Genomic DNA, 20071 nt, shown 5'->3' on the forward strand with positions numbered 1-20071 from the left:
TGGGGCTTAATGTAAACATTTTTCGATATCTCTTATCTCTTTTCTTAGTTCACACTGAATTTATTTATTAACTTGTGAAAAATCCCTGTCTATTATGTACTATGCGCCTCGTCCAACGGGGGAATTGTTTAAGACTCGTCATGGTATTTGCACCCTCTTCTGGTCTTTAGTGGAGATGCAGCATGATGTTATGATACATTTTACACTTATCACGATAAAGGCATAGTTCACCACAAATTGCTCGTACAAGTAATAAATGTTACAATGTTTTAGTTTTGTGTTTCCATCTTGTCTAGATTTTGAAGTGTGTGTGAAACTTTCAATCACATCTCATCCCGAACAGCCCCAAGACGTTTTCATGAGCAGGTGGGATTCCATCGCCAAAATTTGTCTGGGGCTGCAGGACCACTTTGAGAATGTGATCTTACCTACTACGGGGTCCGGAAAGAGGTCATCGGGCCCCAGACAGCTTCTTTCCAGAGTTGCGTGGGATCTCTGGAACAGGTCCTACCTGTTTATCTAGCGGCTTTTCTTGTCACCAGAGCATCACAAAAATTTTGCACATGGTGATTCACTTTTCCCCAGAGGAACCTGGAACCTGGGAGCATGGCGCTGATACCCAGGATCTTGACACACACACACAGACACAGACACACACACTGGGAGATGGGGTGATCCTGTCTGCAGAGCCTGCCCAGAGTCAAGTACCCGTTAGCAGATTCCATGAGCATGTGGGATCTTGTCCCTGGTGGGATAGCTTAGTTGCCACCTTGTTGGGCATGGTCACGTGCACCTTGTCAGTGGTCATGGTCTCCAACCTCACAATCCAGAATACAGAAAGAAGTGAACAGGGTTGAGAGGAGGGGAGGTCACCGTGTCATAAAGCTGTTGAAAAATATATGGCCAGAATCGTAGTTGCTTATTCATAATTCCATTTCTCCGAGTTGTAATGTTTGGGAAAAGGCAACTAATTTTTTTTTGAAATATAGGTGTAATCGTTGACCTCGAAAGGAGTACTTTTTCCTGAAAAGTATTGGAAGGGATCGGGCGTGAGGGTCCGTTACATCCACTTGTGTAAGTGCTACACTTCTGCTTGTGTCATCAGGTCATTAATAGCAAAAAAGATGAGTGCATAGAAGGGGCTCAACAGTGGCTCCGATCGCTTATGTCAAAGTAAATATCTCCTCGTGGCATAATTTGCTTGTTGAAATGTTGAACAAGTATACATTAAGTCAAAGGTGTTTTAGACTCAAACACGCCAGTTGCTTTATATCGTACTAGCAGGAGTACCCGGCATTGCTCGATGCTGTTTGAATCCTGTTGGCAGCTTGAAGAAATCAAATTTCTTTTTTTTTCCTATTTTTCAATGGGGGCCTAAAACACTTCCCTACACCCACTAAGGAATGGGGTTGGAAATCATTTAATATTACCTTTCAAATAACTACAAAGGCTTAAGCACTTTTCTGTTCTTGCATATGGCAGCTTGGCTGCCGGGTAGCTATCATTTCTTGGAAGCACAGCTGTGCCGCTGATACAGGTGTGCCGCTGATGCTGTGCCACTCTCCCAGTACACTGGTACTTATTTTACCAACCTCATAAGGATGATGGGCTGAGTCATCCCCACCTGGTGTTACTTCAACAGCCAATGAGGCTCAAACTCAGGACCCTAAGATCATAAGCCAGCCACCCTAACCACTAAGCCAGCAACAGGCACTATCGAGCGACAAAAAAAAAAATTCAACTTATCAAATTTTTTTGGCCTAAAACGCTCCACAGCACTCACTGATGAACCTCTAAAAGTTTGACGAAGATCTGTTCAGCCATCTCTGAGCAAAATGGCGACACACAGACATACAGCCAAACATCTCTCTTATAGTATAGATTAACAAAAGCCTATTGTGGGGGTTTTTTGTACAAGAACTGTTCAAGTTTGACCTGGACATTTGTTTTCAACAATAGATAACTTTTCATGAATGATCGACTCAACACCACCGATAAAACTTTCCACTTCTGAACTCGTATGGCAAACAGAAACTCTTTAGTCATTCCTCAACTCACTTGCTGTGTGCACTGTTCATCAAGGTGGCCGATCATTCACCATGGTGTTCATACTTTCCATCTTTAAGTTGTTTGTACCAGCCAAATACAGATGTCTTTGTCAGACAATCATCGTGTGCAGTCAAGCAGTTGTAAATTCCAGCAGACCTGATGTTTTTGTTGACCAGAAATTTCACAATTATTGTACTCATCTTTTCATTCTCTTTGTTGTCTCCTTAATTTCCAGCACATTCATTAAAGCAAGGAAGCAGGTGATTATGCATATTGGTTACCAGCACCATAAGAGACAAATTCCCTTTAAAATTACTTACCTAATTATATTACTCTGCCTTTAGTAAACAAAAATTCAGGTCAAATTTGAACCAAATCCTTCAAACCAAAATAATTTTGATCAAACTATTTGGAATCTTTCTTTGCATTTTCAACTTACCTAGAATTCTCAAATGTACTTCAGAGTTATGTCCCACAAGGAAATGTAATCACGTGGTCATTTGACAACACAAATAAGAATAATTATTAAAATAAAATAACAAACAAAGAAGAAGCTGCAAAGGTGGTGTCCTCAAGTTTATTTAACTTCATAAAATTAACTAAAGCAATTCCTCTGATTATCTAGTTTGTGTGCGTAAGTAAAAAGAAAGGGGAGGTGGAGTGCAAGAAAGGTAAGTGGAGTGGGGGTTCAGGGATGGGGGTTGATGTGGAGGAGGAAGGTAGGAGTAGCGGGGGAAAGTAGGAGTAGTGAGGGGGGGGTGGGGGGGGGGAGATTGATTTCAGTAAAAATGGGGAGTGTCAAAGTAAAGGCGATAGTCCAGTCACTACAGAGCTCCATTTTAGCATCCTGCAACTGCGGTATTACAAGGTAAATGCATCCATTGAGGTAATGCAATACTCCAAAATGTTCTACTCTAAACAAGAACAACTGGTATTTTGAGCATAGCAACTGTTGAAGAGATTACATTAGATACACAAGTCCTTGTAAAAAGCAGGGTACGTGCTACAGGTTTCAGATACCTACCTGATATTTCTAATACATTTACCATCGAGGTTGTAGTCTGTGTCTCTTCCAAGGGAGTCACAAAGGATGAGAGGTTTTTCTTTCCTAGTTTTTGAACGTGCGGGCATTTTGACAGATTCATCGCCGAATTCATAGCATTGGTTTCCACAGGGTTGGCAAAAGCTGAATACATACTGGGCTGTATGGAAGCAGCATTCATTAGGGCTGTATAAACCGTGCTGGACACAGTGCAAGGTTATAAAGGTACAATCAGGGCGTGCAGTTTACACAATGCATTGTATGCTGACTGCACTACAGACAATATCTCTCATTCCCAAAGTGTTTTCCAAAATATATTCATGATCCGTACTGATAGGACATAATAGAATGCTGTTGTCCATTTTCTGGAATATACTTTGCAAAGACCATAAATGGAAAGGAGAAATTGGAATATTTTGTTTTCTGGCCAGCCAGCCCAATGTCTATTGACAGATTTTCTTTATCATGAAAGCTAATAAGGTGCCAAATTAAAACCTGAAACCCTTTAAATATCGGGCAAGAGCACTCAAGGTTGGATGCAAGGCAATCCAATGATATGGTGCCAGGAGCTTGTGGACAACTTGTTAAGTCAGATTCATATTTGTACAAAGGAAGAATACATTGTGGCCTCAGTGCTGAAGTGATAACTTATTCATGCTTATTCGTTTTGATGTGAAGAAACCATATTTTGTTAGGAACATGCAGGATCAAGCACCTGCCTCACATTTTGCATCCCTGCAATAATCTCAAAATTCCTTCTTCAACCATCATCATGCTCATTGTGTCGTTCTTTCTTCCTCACCCCTCACCCCCCCCCCAACCCCAATATTTAGGCACTATTATGGTCATAGCCGGGTTGTTGCAAAATCCTCAGAGTCCAAAAGCCATTGGGCACGCGCCCGAAGTGAAATGTCTTCATCAGATTCCTGATAAACTTCATTTGTAAAGTCATAGGCACAAGCATCCTGGTTCCTGAGTGGGGCAGGTAGAGGTGCCTGCTCAGAGACAGGTGTACAGGTACATGATGAAGCAGGCTCCTTGCCTCCTGACTCCGGGAGCTGAAGCAGAGGCTCAGAGAATCGAGAAATTGCTTCAGACCTTTTGTCTCCATGAAGATCACTATGCCGCCGGGCAACACCATGAGGAGACCGATTCAATGGATAATGTGTCTTGCACTGCACCTGGCTGGCGGTGATATCTTGTGTGCGGTCAAACAAGGTGTTATATTGTGAGTACAGCCGGTGCTGTCCACGCCGTGGCAGTTGTAGCTCCAACTGGTCAAGCAATCGTAGAGCCAGATGACTAGCACCTGGTGATACACGAGTTCCACCACCACCAATATGGCTTGTCTCAAGAACTGGAAGCAGGGCACCATTACCACAATGGCTGCATGGTGACTCCTGTCCTGCAGGAATGAGCACTGGTCTTGGGGAGACTGTGAATGTGGTGCTGGGAGTGATGTCACCATCATGTCTACCATCACCACATTCACCATGACTGCTGGTGCAAGTAGGAATGGTGGTTGAGGGGTTAGGAGCTGGCGGAGAGGAGCCCAGTTGCTCGCTGGAAAGTTGTCTTGACTCCTGTACAAGTTCTCTTATCTCTGAGTGGAAGCTGGAGATGTCTTGTTTCAGTTCCTGTTATAAAATAGGTTTATTAAATGTTGTTATTGCATTTCACAGGATATGACTGCATAAAACAAGAGCGAGAATTGCTGTTCCCTACTGGTCCCAATGAATGTTCGTTTATTTGGGTGGTGTATAATGACACGGTCGGTGCAGAAAATAATAAAAAATAACCCGATGTACATGCATGAAGCAACAAGGACAAATGTGTCCAAGAGCCACGTCATTCCACCAGTCAATCTCCTTGCTATGCTAGCTTCCAGGGCATCGAGTGCCTCCAGGGCATCCGGTGCCCTCAGGGCATCCAGTGCCTCCAGGGCATCGGGTGCCTCAAGGGAAACAAGTGCCTCCAGAGCATCCGGTGCCTCCAGGGCATCAGGTGCCTTTAGGAGGGCGTCAAATGCTTTTCGGGCATCAGATGCCTCAGGGCAGCAGGTACCTCCATGTCGGCTCCCTGCCTGCTTCACTCCCTATTCCCACCCCCAGAAAGGTTTTGTCTTCACCAGAAGAAGAAGAAGAACAAGAAGAAGAAGAAGAAGAAGAACAACGAGGAGCTCTCTTAGAGCCAGCGTTCGCTACACAACGCGGCGAAAAACACGTGTACATATGGCTTATGTGCATATACGAGGGGCAGTCAAAATGGCGATATAAAATTGAGAATGTAATGTGTGCAGTCGTAGATGACATGTTATCACTATGGGTAAGTCATGTTTTTCCCGTTTTATATCTGGCAACATTGAGCATATGACATCAGTGGAGCAGTTCCAAGATGGCGGCTCCCCTAGAAGCATGCACCAAGGAGGAGCAATGTTCTGTTCTCTGTTTCTTGAGAATTGAGGTTGTGAATCGCAGTAAAATCCATCAAAGAATGAAAATGCAATATGGTGACGCATGTTTATCACTGCAGCAGGTGTACGATTGGGACAGGAAGTTCAAAAGTGGGGTGTCCAGTGTGGCAGATGCTGCTCACCGGGGCCGGCTTCACACAGCCGACACACCAGAAATGGTTACAGGAGTTGAGCGCATGCTAAGAGAAAACCGTCACATTACGCTGGATGAAGTGGTCTCCGAAATGAACATGAGCCATGGTTCAGCACACCATATCATTCACAACGTGCTGGGGTTCGCAAAGTGTTTTCAATGGGGATGCCTCGACAACTCACACCCAAACTGAAAGAACTCCACTTTTAAACTTCCTGTCGCAGTCGTACACCTGCTGCAGCGATAAATATGCGTCACCATATTGCATCTTCATTCTAAAATGGATTTCACTGGGATTCACACCCTCACTTCCCAAGAAACTGATGACAGAACGTTGCTCCTCCCTGGTGCATGAGTCTAAGGGAGCCGCCATCTTGGAACTGCTCCACTGACGTCATACGCTCAATGTTGCCAGATATAAGACAGGAAAAAACATGACTCTTGCCCAAATATATAACATACGTCATCTACAACTACACTCATTACATTTTCAAATTTATATCGCCATTTTAAGTAACTTATTTACTGCCCCTTGTATAATACATTGTGGTTATATAAATGGGGTCATTCCAAATGTACTGGGCTATGGACTAACACCCAAGCCTGAAGCCTGCCAATCTGTGCTGATTTATGCAATGGTGGCACATGATCTTAATGGGGTGGAGTCAGGGCAGCTGAACACGAACTCAGGTATAATATGCAATATTTTTTAAGTTTAAAAAGGGCATGACTGAAAAATTGATGAAATGCCCTGAAACTCGAACTTATTCAATAGCTTATTGTAATAAAGCCATGTACCAAGTTTCAGTTGACTATGTTAAAGTGTATGGGGAAAAACGTCAGAAAAACCACAGGTGGGACGGATGGACAGACGTAGAGCAAACCTATAGACTCCTCCGGTGAAACCGGTAGGCGATTAAAAACAAATAGTGGCCAAAATGAAGTTGTCTATGAATCAACATATATTTAATGCAAATAAAAAGATGAAATTTTTTTCTTCTTTGGCTTAAAACACTTTGCTTCCATCTCCAATAACTTATTCATAATGTTACATATCTCGCTTGTATCTACGACATTGGAGCCATCCATATATTGCATAACTGAGCCATTAGGGTAAAGGTTGGTTCAAGTCGAGCTGCAAAAGTCACTGTAAATATTGGAATACTACTCAAGAGTTGGAATACACACCCACAGGCCACAGCCCATCAGCAAATAAAATAAAATACTCAAACTGTCTTGAGTAATCTGAAATGAATTTGTATTGCCAGCCTCATTATGCTTTCTTTTTTCTGTAAGGGGAGTGGTGGCAATCAGAGAGGAGTTACATAGCCTTCGGGTGACGCGTGTCATAAAGAAAAAAAAAAAAAAGAGCATTACCCCAGCAACATTAAATCATATGTAAAGTGTGAGAGATAAACAAGTGTTGCACCCAACTTAAAATAATACCTATCTGTGCCAAATAAACACAATTCTCAAAAATATGGAATAAGGGACCATACAAATTACATATTGCACACACTCGAGGAAGGAGTGGGGCAGGCAGAATCCATGACACCCATATCCCTTCTCCACCCGTAAGAGGAAAAAAATCAAAGCTTTTTCCCATCTCACTGTGACAAAGCACAACTCCTCTTGATAAATAAATGAGTGAACTGTTGGATTCCAAGTTAATTTCATCCGAAACAAGTGATCTGCGACAGGATTTGAGATCTGATAAATTAATGTTTGGCATAAATGCGACAGAAAAAGGAAAATGCAAAATAATTAATCACAATATTTAACTTTGTAAAGTGTCGGGAAGTCTTAACGCTCAAACCTGTCTCCCTCCTCCAAATACTGGTGGCATGTAGTTAAATCTGTTTCTGGTGTATGTTCCCCCTCCATCCCCTCCCTTACCTCAAGTGGCCGCACAGCTGACACTGCACGTGAAAAGGCTGAATGCCTAAACTCTGTTTGTTTCTAAATCTTGTGTCCCAAACCCATCACTTTCTGCACCCACCTTACCCAGTTGCACCCAGCGGCTCCTGGACTATGTGTCCTTTTCTCCTGAAAAGGTGGAGAGCTTGCTGTCAAACCTCGACTCTGATTCTGCAACTGGTCCAGACGGCATCAGCCCACGTGTCCTAAAAACCTGCTCTTCTGCTCTTACTCACACTCTCTCTGTTCTATTCACCCTTTCATTTGCTCAATGTCATCTGCCTTCTGCTTGGAAATCAGCAAACATTACTGCCCTGCATAAAAAAGGAGAAAAAAACAGATCCCTGCAACTACAGACAAATCAGCCTTCTCCCAATCATCAGCAAGGTCATGGAATCCATCATCGCTTCAGGCATTAAATCCTTCCTCTTCTCGAATGGCTTGATTTCCGATCATCAACTTGAAGTCAGACCAGGTCACTCTATGCTGAAATAGCTGCTCCTGCTTTCCAAACAATGGATGGAGGTCCTCAATGCCAGACATGAGATCAGAGCCATCTCCCTGGACATATCGCGTGCTTTCGATACGGTCTGGCACCCTGCCCTGCTCACCAAACGCTCTTCCTATGGTATCCAATCTCCACTCATGGCTCGCAGACTTCCTCTCCTGTCACAGCCAACGTGAGGCCCTTAATGGAGTTCCCTCATCCCCTCTTCCTGTCCAGGCTGGAGTTCCTCAAGACAGTGTTCTGGGCCCTGTTCTTTTTCTGGTTTTCATGAATGTTCTTTCCGACTCTCTGGAAAATCCTCTTCATCTCTTTGCTGATGACTCGACCTTCTGCCGTACCATCTGTCATCCCTCAGATCAGTAAGCAGCAGCAGCTTCACTCTCTGCAGATCTGGATCAAATCACAAGCTTGTCCAACATGTGGAATCTCACACTCTCATTATGTTTCTCCGAAAGGACCGTCTGGAAACCCCCCCCCCCGTCCACTTTCTCAACAATCCTCTTGAAGAAGTCCTTTCAATTAAACTTTTGGGCCTCACTATCTGCCATCATCTTTCCTGGGAAAGCCATGTCTCCAAGCTGGCCTCCAAAGCCAGTCCGATTGGAAACCTCCATCGTGCAAAGTCCTTCCTTGGCACACCTGAGCTCCTGACCACGTGCAAAGCTTTCATCAGCAGCCGGATGGAGTACTGCTCTCCCAACTTGGCTGGTGCTCCTGCCTCTCACATTTCTCGGCTTCACACTGTGGAAACCCAGGCATTTAGGATCATTTGTACCTCCCGTGATGAGGCCGAGTCTTTGGGTCTCTCACTCTCTCACCGCAGGCAGGTTGGATAACTTTCTTTCTTCTACTGTCTCCTCTCCAGCCTTGCCCCCCACTGCTCTGAATGCAATCTGACCCATATTTCTGCAGAGCGCTCAAGGTCCAGCAGTAACCCCCTTCTGGTTAAACTACCAAAATCAAGAATCACTGCTTGCCTTCATTCTTTTCTCTTTCTTCCTGCCTTTGGAACAAACTCCCACACACACTTCAATCCAACCCTTCCCTCCAGGTCTTCAATATAGCTATTCACCACCATCTCTTATCTTCCTCCTTCCAAAACCACGACCTTTTCTACCCCCATTAATCCAACCCAAATCCACCTATTTAATATTCCCTGCTTTCCTTCCTGAAAGTCCCTGCAGTGTCCATCCTGTTTACCCCATGTACCCTGCTCCAGCCCTTTCCCTTCCACGGATCTCCTCATGTGTTTATTTCCCATTGTTTTGTGCTTCCCTCTGCCGTCCATCTTGTCTCCTGCTCCCCTTGTTATACGTTCTCTGTGTTCGCTCTTATACGAGCCTTGACATTATATATACATATATATAGTTCCCGACAAGCAATGGCCTCCTGTTTCAAAAAGGCAACATGGAATGTTTAATATTTACCAGCAAATGCTAGCTGATGAGAGACCTCGCTTAAGATTGCTCTGAAGGATGGCACACCTTTATACAATGTCCTGCCTGTGTAGCACTATGGTGACCGTTTATGATTACATCAGGAATCAAACCCAGACTGGAGAGCTCAAAAGAGAGTATGCAAATGAAGCAAAGAGTGGCTGTGAGTGGGAGGATGTCTTACTGGGAGGATGTAAGTGGCGGGGTACTTCAGGGATCACTACTCGGATCATTACTATTCATTATTTACATCAACGAGTTGGATAATGGGGTAAAGTGTTCGCGTTCCAAATTTGCAGATGACACAAAGCTTGGAAAATAAAGTGGATAGCAGAGGGGGTGGTGATCAGATTCAGGAAAGTATTGATACTTGCATAGATTGGGCAAAAGACTGGCAGATGGAATTTAACCTGAGCAAGTGTAAGGTGTTGGGGATGGGAAAGAACAATGAAAATAGAGATTACAGGATGCAAGGGGTAATTTTGGAGCGTGTCACACAGGAGAAGGATCTGGGAGTGGTCATATATACGGGAGGTAAGCAGGCAGCACAATGCCAGGCAGCTATAGGTGAAGCAAATAGGGTTTTAGGTTGTATACGGAGGGGGATCATTTATCAATCAAAAGAGGTGGTGTTAACAAGGTAGAGGAATTTAGTGAGGGCCACATCTAGAATATTGTGTGTTATTTTGGTCACCACAGTTTCAGAAGGACATAGATGTCATAGAAGGGGTTCAGCGCAGGGCTAGTTGATTGATTCGGGCCGAGCTAGACTGAGCTATGAGGAGTGGCTGAACGAGACAGGGCTTTATACACTAGAAAGGAGGGGTTATGAGTAGATATGATAGAGATGTTTAAGATTGTGAAAGATATCGATAAAATAAGTGCAGATGAATTATTAAACAGAGTAGACAGTGATAGGACCAGGGGCCATAGCTTGAGAGTAAAGAAGAGGAGCATTAAGATGGTAGTAAGGCAGGGAAGTTTTACTCAGGGAGTAGTTAATGCATGGAATGGTCTCCCTGGAAAGGTAGTGGCAGCAGAAAAAGTAGATAAGTTTAAATTAGAATTGGATAGATACTTGGAAGTTGTGGAGATAGAGGGGTATGGGGATGTTGGCAGGACTTTTCGGTAGTTTGAGCATTGACGGGTGATTGTGTACATGCGTACGGAGTGCTGTTGGTGGGGGTCTTGTCAAGGGGGTTGTGTGGTTGTTGTGTGTGTTTTAACCAAGCCCATGCCCCCTCCCCTGAGGGGAAGAAAAAACAATTCAAAAACTAAAGAAACAAAAACAAAACAAAACAAAAAACAACAACAAAGAAAACCCAAACAAAACAAATTATTTCATTAATTTATAAACTTTTTTTGTATTTTCTGCCTTGGATCTTGTGTAGATGGGTTGGTGTGGTGTTTGCACAGGAATGATGGGCTGAATGGCCTCCACCTGTGTTAGATTTCCTGTTAAATTTCCTTGTAAACCTCTGAGCTCTCCAGTTAGCCCAATCAATAATAATGCCATCACAAAATCAACAGGACGTTGATTCAGGCATGCTAACCCTTTTCTGAACAAAAGAGAAAACGACAAAGGGTGAATTAATGAAACATCAGCTTCTCCTTGCTTCCCATGGCAGTTACCATACCGCAAACAAAGTGTTGTTGATTTCATCGACTGTTCTACCTGTCCGCCAATGCAGATAGACATTAGCCTTCATGAGCAAGAGCAGTTCTTCATTCTACAATCATTTGGCTGGCTTCCTTTTGGCACTTGATACATCTGTGTTGGTTAAACTGCGCTGGCTTGGCAAGGAGAAAGATGGGTGAGGCAGGGGGTGGGATAAAGGAAGTTGATGAGGTGTGTTTGCATGTGTGTATCTTTTGAAGTATGATTCCAGTGAATCACTTTATGCTCTCTGCATATCAGCAAGGCCATTGGGCAGCGTAGATGCGAGGCTTTAGAAAGTCGATGATTTGGTGAAAAATCTTTAAAAAAAAAAAAAAAAAATTCAATATTAATACAGAGGCTTTGCTCATCTCTCAACTTGCCTTGAAGCTTTCTCCAGCCACAATATTCTTGCTTCTTTCACCACGCACCATAGCAGACACATAGCGCTTCACCAAATTCCGGATTACTTCCTGTTGATGTGACAATGAACAGCAACTTTTAAAAAGAAAAAAAACAAAGTACCACAACACTTTTTTCTTTTCATTGTGCTTTGTACATACTCGTACGTATGTTATTATCCAGATGAGTAATGCTCAAATTACCTGATATTCATGAGTTCTCCGCAAATTGTCTGTGGTTCGTTTCTGGACAGGAAAATGCATCTGTGTCATTACTGCCCAAAGTCATAAGTCAGCCCCAATATGCTCCCAAGTATTGCTCCTGGCTATCTACTGTATTTCCTCTTCTCTTTTTTGTTTTACCCTGTGGTTTCAATTAACATCATTGTGTAAAAGTTAGTTGTTGGTGAAGCACAAATGATTCCAATTCCATTGAAATTATGGTACATTTCAACTTACTGTATCCTTCTCTCTTTCATAGCCGACATACCCCCAATGTGCCAAAGGTGTGCCGCTTCTTGTGGTCCTCCCGCCTACGACAGAGTAAGTTGTCCCGAAGGTAACACAGCAGGTACCAGGCTGACTTTGGACTTGGTATGATGTTAAAAGGTGGTGGGAGGGTGGCACCTTCTTCAAAGTAGCTCATCCAAAGCTTGGTTCGGGCAAATTTCCATTCGATGTCTGCATGGTCCTGCTCAAAATAAAAACATCACAAATAGCTGTCGATGTATTTCTAAAGGTTTGGTAATTTTATGAAGTTGTTTTTGTTCTTCCACTGAGAGAATTATTTTCTAACTATGAATGATAAAATAACATCAATGTTCCCATTCTGCTTTTCATAAATTGGAGGTTGGTGCTGTCTGTTGCCCTTACTAGTCAGATGTTATCTGTTTACTGGATTTGCCTTGTACTAAAAATTACTCTGTTTAATATTGTGTGATTACAGAATACTCTTCCTCAAAGTATTGTTATGTGGATGGGGTGTGAGGGGGTCCATATCTAGACTGTGGTAAGTGTAGTATGGTCCATGTGTTTTGAGTAGGTGAGATTGCCATGTAACAAGGACCTGTGAAAGTAAGTCATTTCCATGGGATGCTGAGGAAGCAGCGTATGTAATTTATAGACAAGGTAGATAGAATAAGGGTGTAAAATGTCTGATTTTCTGGAAGGCGAGGCCAGGCGAGGAATTGTAAATTTCAAGGCACATAGAAGCGGCTCGTTAGAGCTGTCATGATCTGTCTGGCAAATATATGCAAGCCATGGCAGCAAACTTGGCTGTGGAGCATGGAAGAAGACCGGAAGCCTTTTTGTTTTTATTGGGGCCACCCTCTGGGCATGCCGGCCCAGGGAATAAACCTCCCACAATGATCGGACAACCAATGACAGGGCCTGCGGCAGACAAAGGCAGTCCTGAAGACAGAGGGTGGCCCAGAGGACTAGGGGTGGAGGAAGGAGGTTGGGACAGTCACGTGGACTGGAACTGGACACATACAGAGAGTTGGAGGCTGAAGATGACCTTTAAGCCATTAATCATCTCTCACCTTACCTCTTTTTGGCCGCCATCTTTTCTCTCCTGGTCTTCCACCGCATAATCTTCTTCTGCCATCTTCCACCGCATCATCTTCTTCTGCCGTCTTCCACCGCATTATCTTCTTCTGCCGTCTTCCACTGCATTATCTTCTTCTGCCATCATCCACGACATCATCTTCTTCTGCCGTCTTCCACCGCATCATCTTCTTCTGCCATCTTCCACCGCATTATCTTCTTCTGCCATCTTCCACCGCATTATCCTCTTCTGCAGTCTTCCACCGCATTATCTTCTTCTGCCTTCTTCCACCGCATTATCTTCTTCTGCCGTCTTCCACCGCATTATCTTCTTCTGCCGTCTTCCACCGCATCATCTTCTTCTGCCGTCTTCCACCGCATCATCTTCTTCTTCTGCAGTCTTCCACCGCATCTTCTTCTGCCGTCTTCCACCGCATTATCTTCTTCTGCAGTCTTCCACCGCATCATCTTCTTCTGCAGTCTTCCACCGCATCATCTTCTTCTGCAGTCTTCCACCGTCTTCCACCGCATCATCTTCTTCTGCCGTCTTCCACCGCATTATCTTATTCTGCCTTCTTCCACCGCATTATCTTCTTCTGCAGTCTTCCACCACATTATCTTCTCCTGCCGTCTTCCACCGCATCATCTTATTCTGCCTTCTTCCAGCGCATCATCTTATTCTGCCTTCTTCCAGCGCATCATCTTCTTCTGCCGTCTTCCACCGCATCATTTTCTTCTGCCATCTTCCACCGCATTATCTTCTTCTGCCGTCTTCCACCGCATTATCTTCTTCTGCCGTCTTCCACCGCATTATCTTCTTCTGCCGTCTTCCAGCGCATTATCTTCTTCTGCCATTTTCCACCGCATTATCTTCTTCTGCCATCTTCCACCGCATTATCTTCTTCTGCAGTCTTCCACCGCATTATCTTCTTCTGCCTTCTTCCACCGCATTATCTTCTTCTGCAGTCTTCCACCGCATCTTCTTCTGCCGTCTTCCACCGCATTATCTTCTTCTGCAGTCTTCCACCGCATCATCTTCTTCTGCAGTCTTCCACTGCATCATCTTCTTCTGCAGTCTTCCACCGCATTATCTTCTTCTACCTTCTTCCACCGCATTATCTTCTTCTGCAGTCTTCCACCACATTATCTTCTTCTGCCGTCTTCCACCGCATCATCTTCTTCTACAGTCTTCCACCGCATTATCTTATTCTGCCTTCTTCCACCGCATTATCTTCTTCTGCAGTCTTCCACCACATCATCTTCTTCTGCCATCTTCCACCGCATCATCTTCTTCTGCCGTCTTCCACCGCATCATCTTCTTCTGCAGTCTTCCACCGCATCATTTTCTTCTGCCATCTTCCACCGCATTATCTTCTTCTGCCGTCTTCCACCACATTATCTTCTTCTGCCTTCTTCCACCGCATTATCTTCTTCTGCAGTCTTCCACCGCATTATCTTCTTCTACCTTCTTCCACCGCATCATCTTCTTCTGCAGTCTTCCACCGCATTATCTTCTTCTGCAGTCTTCCACCGCATTATCTTCTTCTGCAGTCTTCCACCGCATTATCTTCTTCTGCAGTCTTCCACCGCATTATCTTCTTCTGCAGTCTTCTACCGCAGTCTTCCACCGCATTATCTTCTTCTGCAGTATCTTCTTCTGCCGTCTTCCACCGCATCATCTTCTTCTGCAGTCTTCAACCGCATCATCTTCTTCTGCAGTCTTTCACCGCATTATCTTCTTCTGCAGTCTTCCACCACATTATCTTCTTCTGCAGTCTTCCACCGCATCATCTTCTTCTGCCGTCTTCCACCGCATCATTTTCTTCTGCCGTCTTCCACCGCATTATCTTCTTCTGCCGTCTTCCACCGCATTATCTTTTCTGCAGTCTTCCACTGCATTATATTCTTCTGCAGTCTTCCACCGCATCATCTTTTTCTGCAGTCTTCCACCGCATCATCTTCTTGTGCCGTCTTCCACCGCATTATCTTCTTCTGCAGTCTTCCACCGCCTCATCTTCTTCTGCAGTCTTCCACCGCATCATCTTCTTCTGCCGTCTTCCACCGCATTATCTTCTTCTGCAGTCTTCCACCACATCATCTTCTTGTGCCGTCTTCCACTGCATAATCTTCTTCTGCTGTCTTCCACCGCATAATCTTCTTCTGCCAACTTCCACCGCATCTTTTTCTGCTGCCGTCGACCATATCATTCCTGTAACACTGCTCATCCGGAATAGCACTTTGCCTGTGCGCCAGCGACCTGCATTTCCGAGTCATTGTGCCATCCAAGACCTCTCGTGCCCCAATATTCTTCGTGTGAATTGGTATTATAGACTCCTTAGCAGGGCATATTTATTATTCCTTGTACCTAAGTTTGCATGCCCTCTCGTTACCTCCGCCACGGAAGGTGGAAGGAGGTTATGTTTTCACCCCTGTCTGTCTGTCCGTTTGTGTGCAGGATATCACAAAAAGTTGTGAACGGATTCAGATGAAATTTGGTGGACAGGTTGGGCGTGTGACAAGGACAAACTGATTAGGTTTTAGTGAAGATCCAGATCCAGATCCAGCTACTAGAATTTTTTTAGTGATTCTTAAATATTGAGAGATATGGCCAAAAACTATAAATAGCACGATATCTCAAAACGTTGTGGACTGGTTCAGCCAAAACTTGGTGGATAGGTTGGGTGTGTGACAAGGACGAATCAGTTCAATTCTGGTGAAGATCTGAATCTGGATCTGATAATTATTTCGGTGATTCTTCACCATTTAGAGTTAGGGCGAAAATGATATATAGCACGATATCTCAAAAAGTTATTGACGGATTCGGAAAAAAAAACTTGGTGGACATGTTGAGTGTGTGATGAGGAAGAATTGATTCAATTTTGATGAAGGTCTGAATCCGAATCTTGATCGGATAAATTTTTAAAGTGATTATTCACCATTTAGAAACAGGGCTAAAACAATATATGGCATGATATCTCAAAAAGTTGTGGAGGGATTCGGACGAAAGTTGGTGGACAGGTTGGGTGTGTGACAAGGACAGATTGATTCGATTTTGGTGAAGATTCAAGTCCAGATCCAGATACGCGATTTTAAAAAATATTTAAAGTGATTCTTCACCATTTGAGAGAAGGGCCTAAAAATGATAACTAGCACGATATCTCAAAATATATTGGGCACAATATGTTTTACTAGATCAGGCATTGCATGGCGGAGGTATGCGCTCTACTGAGTGCCCTTCTGGTTGCTATCTGTGTCCGTTGATCGCTTTGTTCATACCGTTTATGATAGCGTCTCGTCTACCCTCTTCGTTGAACTTTTCTTTACAAATAAGCCCTTTAACCCTCGTCCTACCAACATATTTCACTCTCTAATTTTACCAACCGGGGTCTTTTCGGACCCCAACTCAAAAACCACTCAATTTCACGAAATCTGCCAAGGTTTCACATCAATGACAAAACATGGTGTTTTATTGACAAAGTCAACAAACATAAGAAAAATAACAATAAATATAAAATCAAAGATTAACTGACCAACTGGGGACTTTATGACCCCAACTCAGAAGCACTAAATTTCATTCAATCTGCTGAAGTTTCACATCAATGAGGAAACATAATTATTTTGATTGAATGATGTTTCAATGATAAAGTAAACAAACATAAGCATTAAATTTTTTTTGCAGGACTTGCTCGATAAAAATACCATGTGAAGTAATCATATATGCAAAAAATTGAACAAAAACAACTGGGGTCTTTTTGGACCCCAGAAAGGATTTGCTTGCAACTCTGTGCAGCAAGGTGGGATCTTAAAACATCATATATATTTATTAGCGGCACATTTCGGTAAACAAACTCATAAAACATCAAACACATTGTTAAACTAACATTGAAACAAGAAAAATGTCATGCATAGCACGATACTTGCAAAATCCATGAAACAAATTTGACCTCTAAAATAATTGGTGGTTGAATTAATTGACCAAATATGCAACTCTTCAAATTTCAAGTGAATTGGATGAAAATTGACAATTTTATAAATTCCAGCTTAGTTGTTGACCTTTGGCCTATGTTTATCTTTGGGTCTATGTTGACCTCAAAAATAATTGGCTGGATGAATTCAGTGAGCTGATATGCAAATCCTCTTCAAATTTCAAGTCAATCGGATTAAAAAATCACAATTTTAGAAATTTTATCAATATACCTCAAAATCAATATGCTTCTTAGTTGAGACGAGCACTACAACTTGGTGAAGTTTCGTGAAGATCGGTTTTAAATTGTGACCTGTAGGTGATTGACAGACAAACAAAGACAGACAGACAGAGATAATAGCAATAAAAAGACGCCGTGCAGAGCACGATACTGGCAAAATCCACCCCCTCTACAAAGCATGCCATGGATACATCAAATTGTCCATTTCATTAAGATTAAAATTGACAATCTTAAACAAAGCTCAGGTCAATTGGATGAAAATTGATGATTTTTCAGATTGAAACATGATTTTATAAGTTTGACCCTGAGTTGACCTTTGACCTTTTGACCTCAAAAAGAGTGGGTTTCCAAATAAAGTGATGTACTCTGCAATTGCTGCTTAATTTCCAGGTTAATAGGGTGTAAATTGACAATTTTTCAGATGAAATTTGATGATTTTAGAAGTTCGACCTTGAGTTGACCTTTGACCTTTTGATCTCAACAATTGCTGGTTCCAAAATTCAGTGATGGACTCTAATTGCTATTTAATTTTCAAGCCATCGGATGAAAATTGACGATTTTTCAGATAAAAATGGATGATTTTAGAAGTTAGACCTTGAGTTGACCTTTGACCATTTGATCTCAAAAATAGTTGGTTTCCCAATTGAGTGATGCAATATGCAAAGCTTGTTCAAATTTCAAGTCAATCTGATGAAAAATGACTATTTTAGAAATTCGACCTGAAGATGACCTTTGACCTCCAAATCAATAGGCTTCTCAGTTGAGACTACCTCTACAACTTGAAGTTTTGTGAAGATCGGTTTTTAAATTGTGACCTCAAGGCGATTGACAAATACACAAAGAGACAAACAGACAGACAGAATAACAAAATCGACTGATCACTATATACTTGAAATATCTTCGATTTTTCAAGTAATAACACATCAAACTGTATGCTTGAGGTCCAAGAAGACCCCTGTTGGTAGGACTATGGTGAAAGGGTAAGAAAACATGTTCAAGCCATCTGCTTCCTGTGCCTCTGCCATCAATTTTTTGCTCATTTGGGTGACCTTGGGGGAACGGTAAAGAGCAATAACTGAACGCAGTGCAGTAAGAGACTGTTTGGCCATTTCCTGTGATGAAAGGTCCCAACGCTGCAGCATACCTTGTTAACGGAGCCTCAGTCATGATATTTTATTTTGAGAAAAAAGTTATTTATTTCATTAGCCCAGAAGTTAAGGTATGAATATTTTTTATCCTTCAAATGCAAAAATATAAAACTACTGTGTTAAAATAAAATGGCTCCCCTCACCTAATTAAAAAACGAGCTTGCCAGGTGCATAATCTATACAGAACACAAAAGAGTAAATACAATGTTTCGTCATGAACCTGTTTAAAAAGAATTAGCTTGTAAAAAAGATGAAGAATGTTACAGAAGCATACCAGGATCCCAACCAAGGAACTTGCACATTTCAATGATGAAATGAGCTGTGTTGTATTTCATTTGCAACCATAAAGAAATTGCAGAATAATTAAAGGTTGTTTAAAACCAATTAAAAAAATAAATCAAGTGAAGAATGGAGGTCATCAAATGCTACAATGGCAGAACGCTTCGACCTTACATCCCTGATGTCCCATACATCCTCCATCATACCTTGCGTAACTCCGCTCTCCTCCCAAGTCCCTTTCACTTTTCTCCTCCCTCTCCTATCCTCCCTTCATGGGGTTATCTTACTCTTTTATCATACACTTCTACATGTGACAACTTTCTTCTGATAAACACATTTGCAAAAGGAAAAAAGTGATGAAGTACTCTACTTAATTTGGTCACGTAACTCCCCCTCTTCTCATTGCTTACAGAATATATAGATAGCCACTTCATGTACAAGGGGGGGGGGGGGAAGTGAGCATTAATTAGATAATTTTATGTGTGTACAGGAGAAAAAAAACATTGATGTTGTTTTGGAAAAAAAAACTGCTGGGCAAACAAAATGAAAACAAGAAATGTTTTAAGATTGACATCACAAAAATAAAGCTTTTCCTTTTTATATAAACTTGAGCAAAACTTGAAATATTGAGCAATTTTCAGGCAATAAAATAACACAATCGGACAACTGGTAGAAGTCGAGAACATGGAATTAACCAATTTCAGTCTTCGGAATTTTTGTGGATGAATTAAATTACAACAGCACAGCAAATATTGTATCGAAGAAACTAGAAAGTAAAACAATTTCTTATTTCTGTTTGCTTGTACTGTGATGCATTACAGAAGCAACATTCTAAAGATATGAGGAATGTAGGTAGCATCCTGTACAATATAGTATCATTAATAAGCATACAGGTTTTAGTCTGAATTTTGACAGAACTACGAATTCACAGCGAATGAACAGGTGAAAGGAAGAAACTTATGAGGAATTGAGATGTAATAATGTTGAATATTTGCTTTGTGGAAAAATAAAGGAAAAAAAAAATCACATGGCAACATACACCAGTGTGCAATTTAATATTGCTGCAGTGTCCAAGGGAACGCCCATTGAGCAGGCTTCTGGAGTTGCTGCTGGAATTGATTTGGCTAATGGCTGTGCATGCTAACATTTCGTACAATGTGTTAGGCACACATTGGCGACGTGCAATGGTGAATTTTTTTTTTCACTAATTGAAAGCATTCTCTTTCCACATATTTCAAATGCATGATATGAAGCATTCCTGCCTGCCCCCAACCCCAA

General features: G+C 42.4%; 1 protein-coding gene across 2 annotated transcripts in view; it reads right to left on the bottom strand.

Annotated features, from left to right (window-relative positions):
* Window positions 1-2618: 2618 nt before the first annotated feature.
* Window positions 2619-20071, bottom strand: part of LOC147017898 (short transient receptor potential channel 4-like) — a 156249-nt gene continuing 138796 nt past the window's right edge. For both annotated transcript variants that reach the window (XM_085896961.1, XM_085896962.1), the window contains 4 exons: window positions 12107-12307; window positions 11821-11862; window positions 11599-11688; window positions 2619-4728 (listed from right to left, as the gene is read on the bottom strand). In XM_085896961.1, the coding sequence (XP_085753087.1) occupies window positions 3937-4728; window positions 11599-11688; window positions 11821-11862; window positions 12107-12307 (1125 nt within the window). In that variant the 3' untranslated portion in view covers window positions 2619-3936. The remainder of the gene's footprint in view (window positions 4729-11598; window positions 11689-11820; window positions 11863-12106; window positions 12308-20071) is intronic.

The sequence above is a fragment of the Eptatretus burgeri genome, chromosome 10 (assembly GCF_056783735.1).
Source record: "Eptatretus burgeri isolate ZD-2024b chromosome 10, Ebu_testis_v1, whole genome shotgun sequence".
Classification (NCBI taxonomy): domain Eukaryota; kingdom Metazoa; phylum Chordata; class Myxini; order Myxiniformes; family Myxinidae; genus Eptatretus; species Eptatretus burgeri.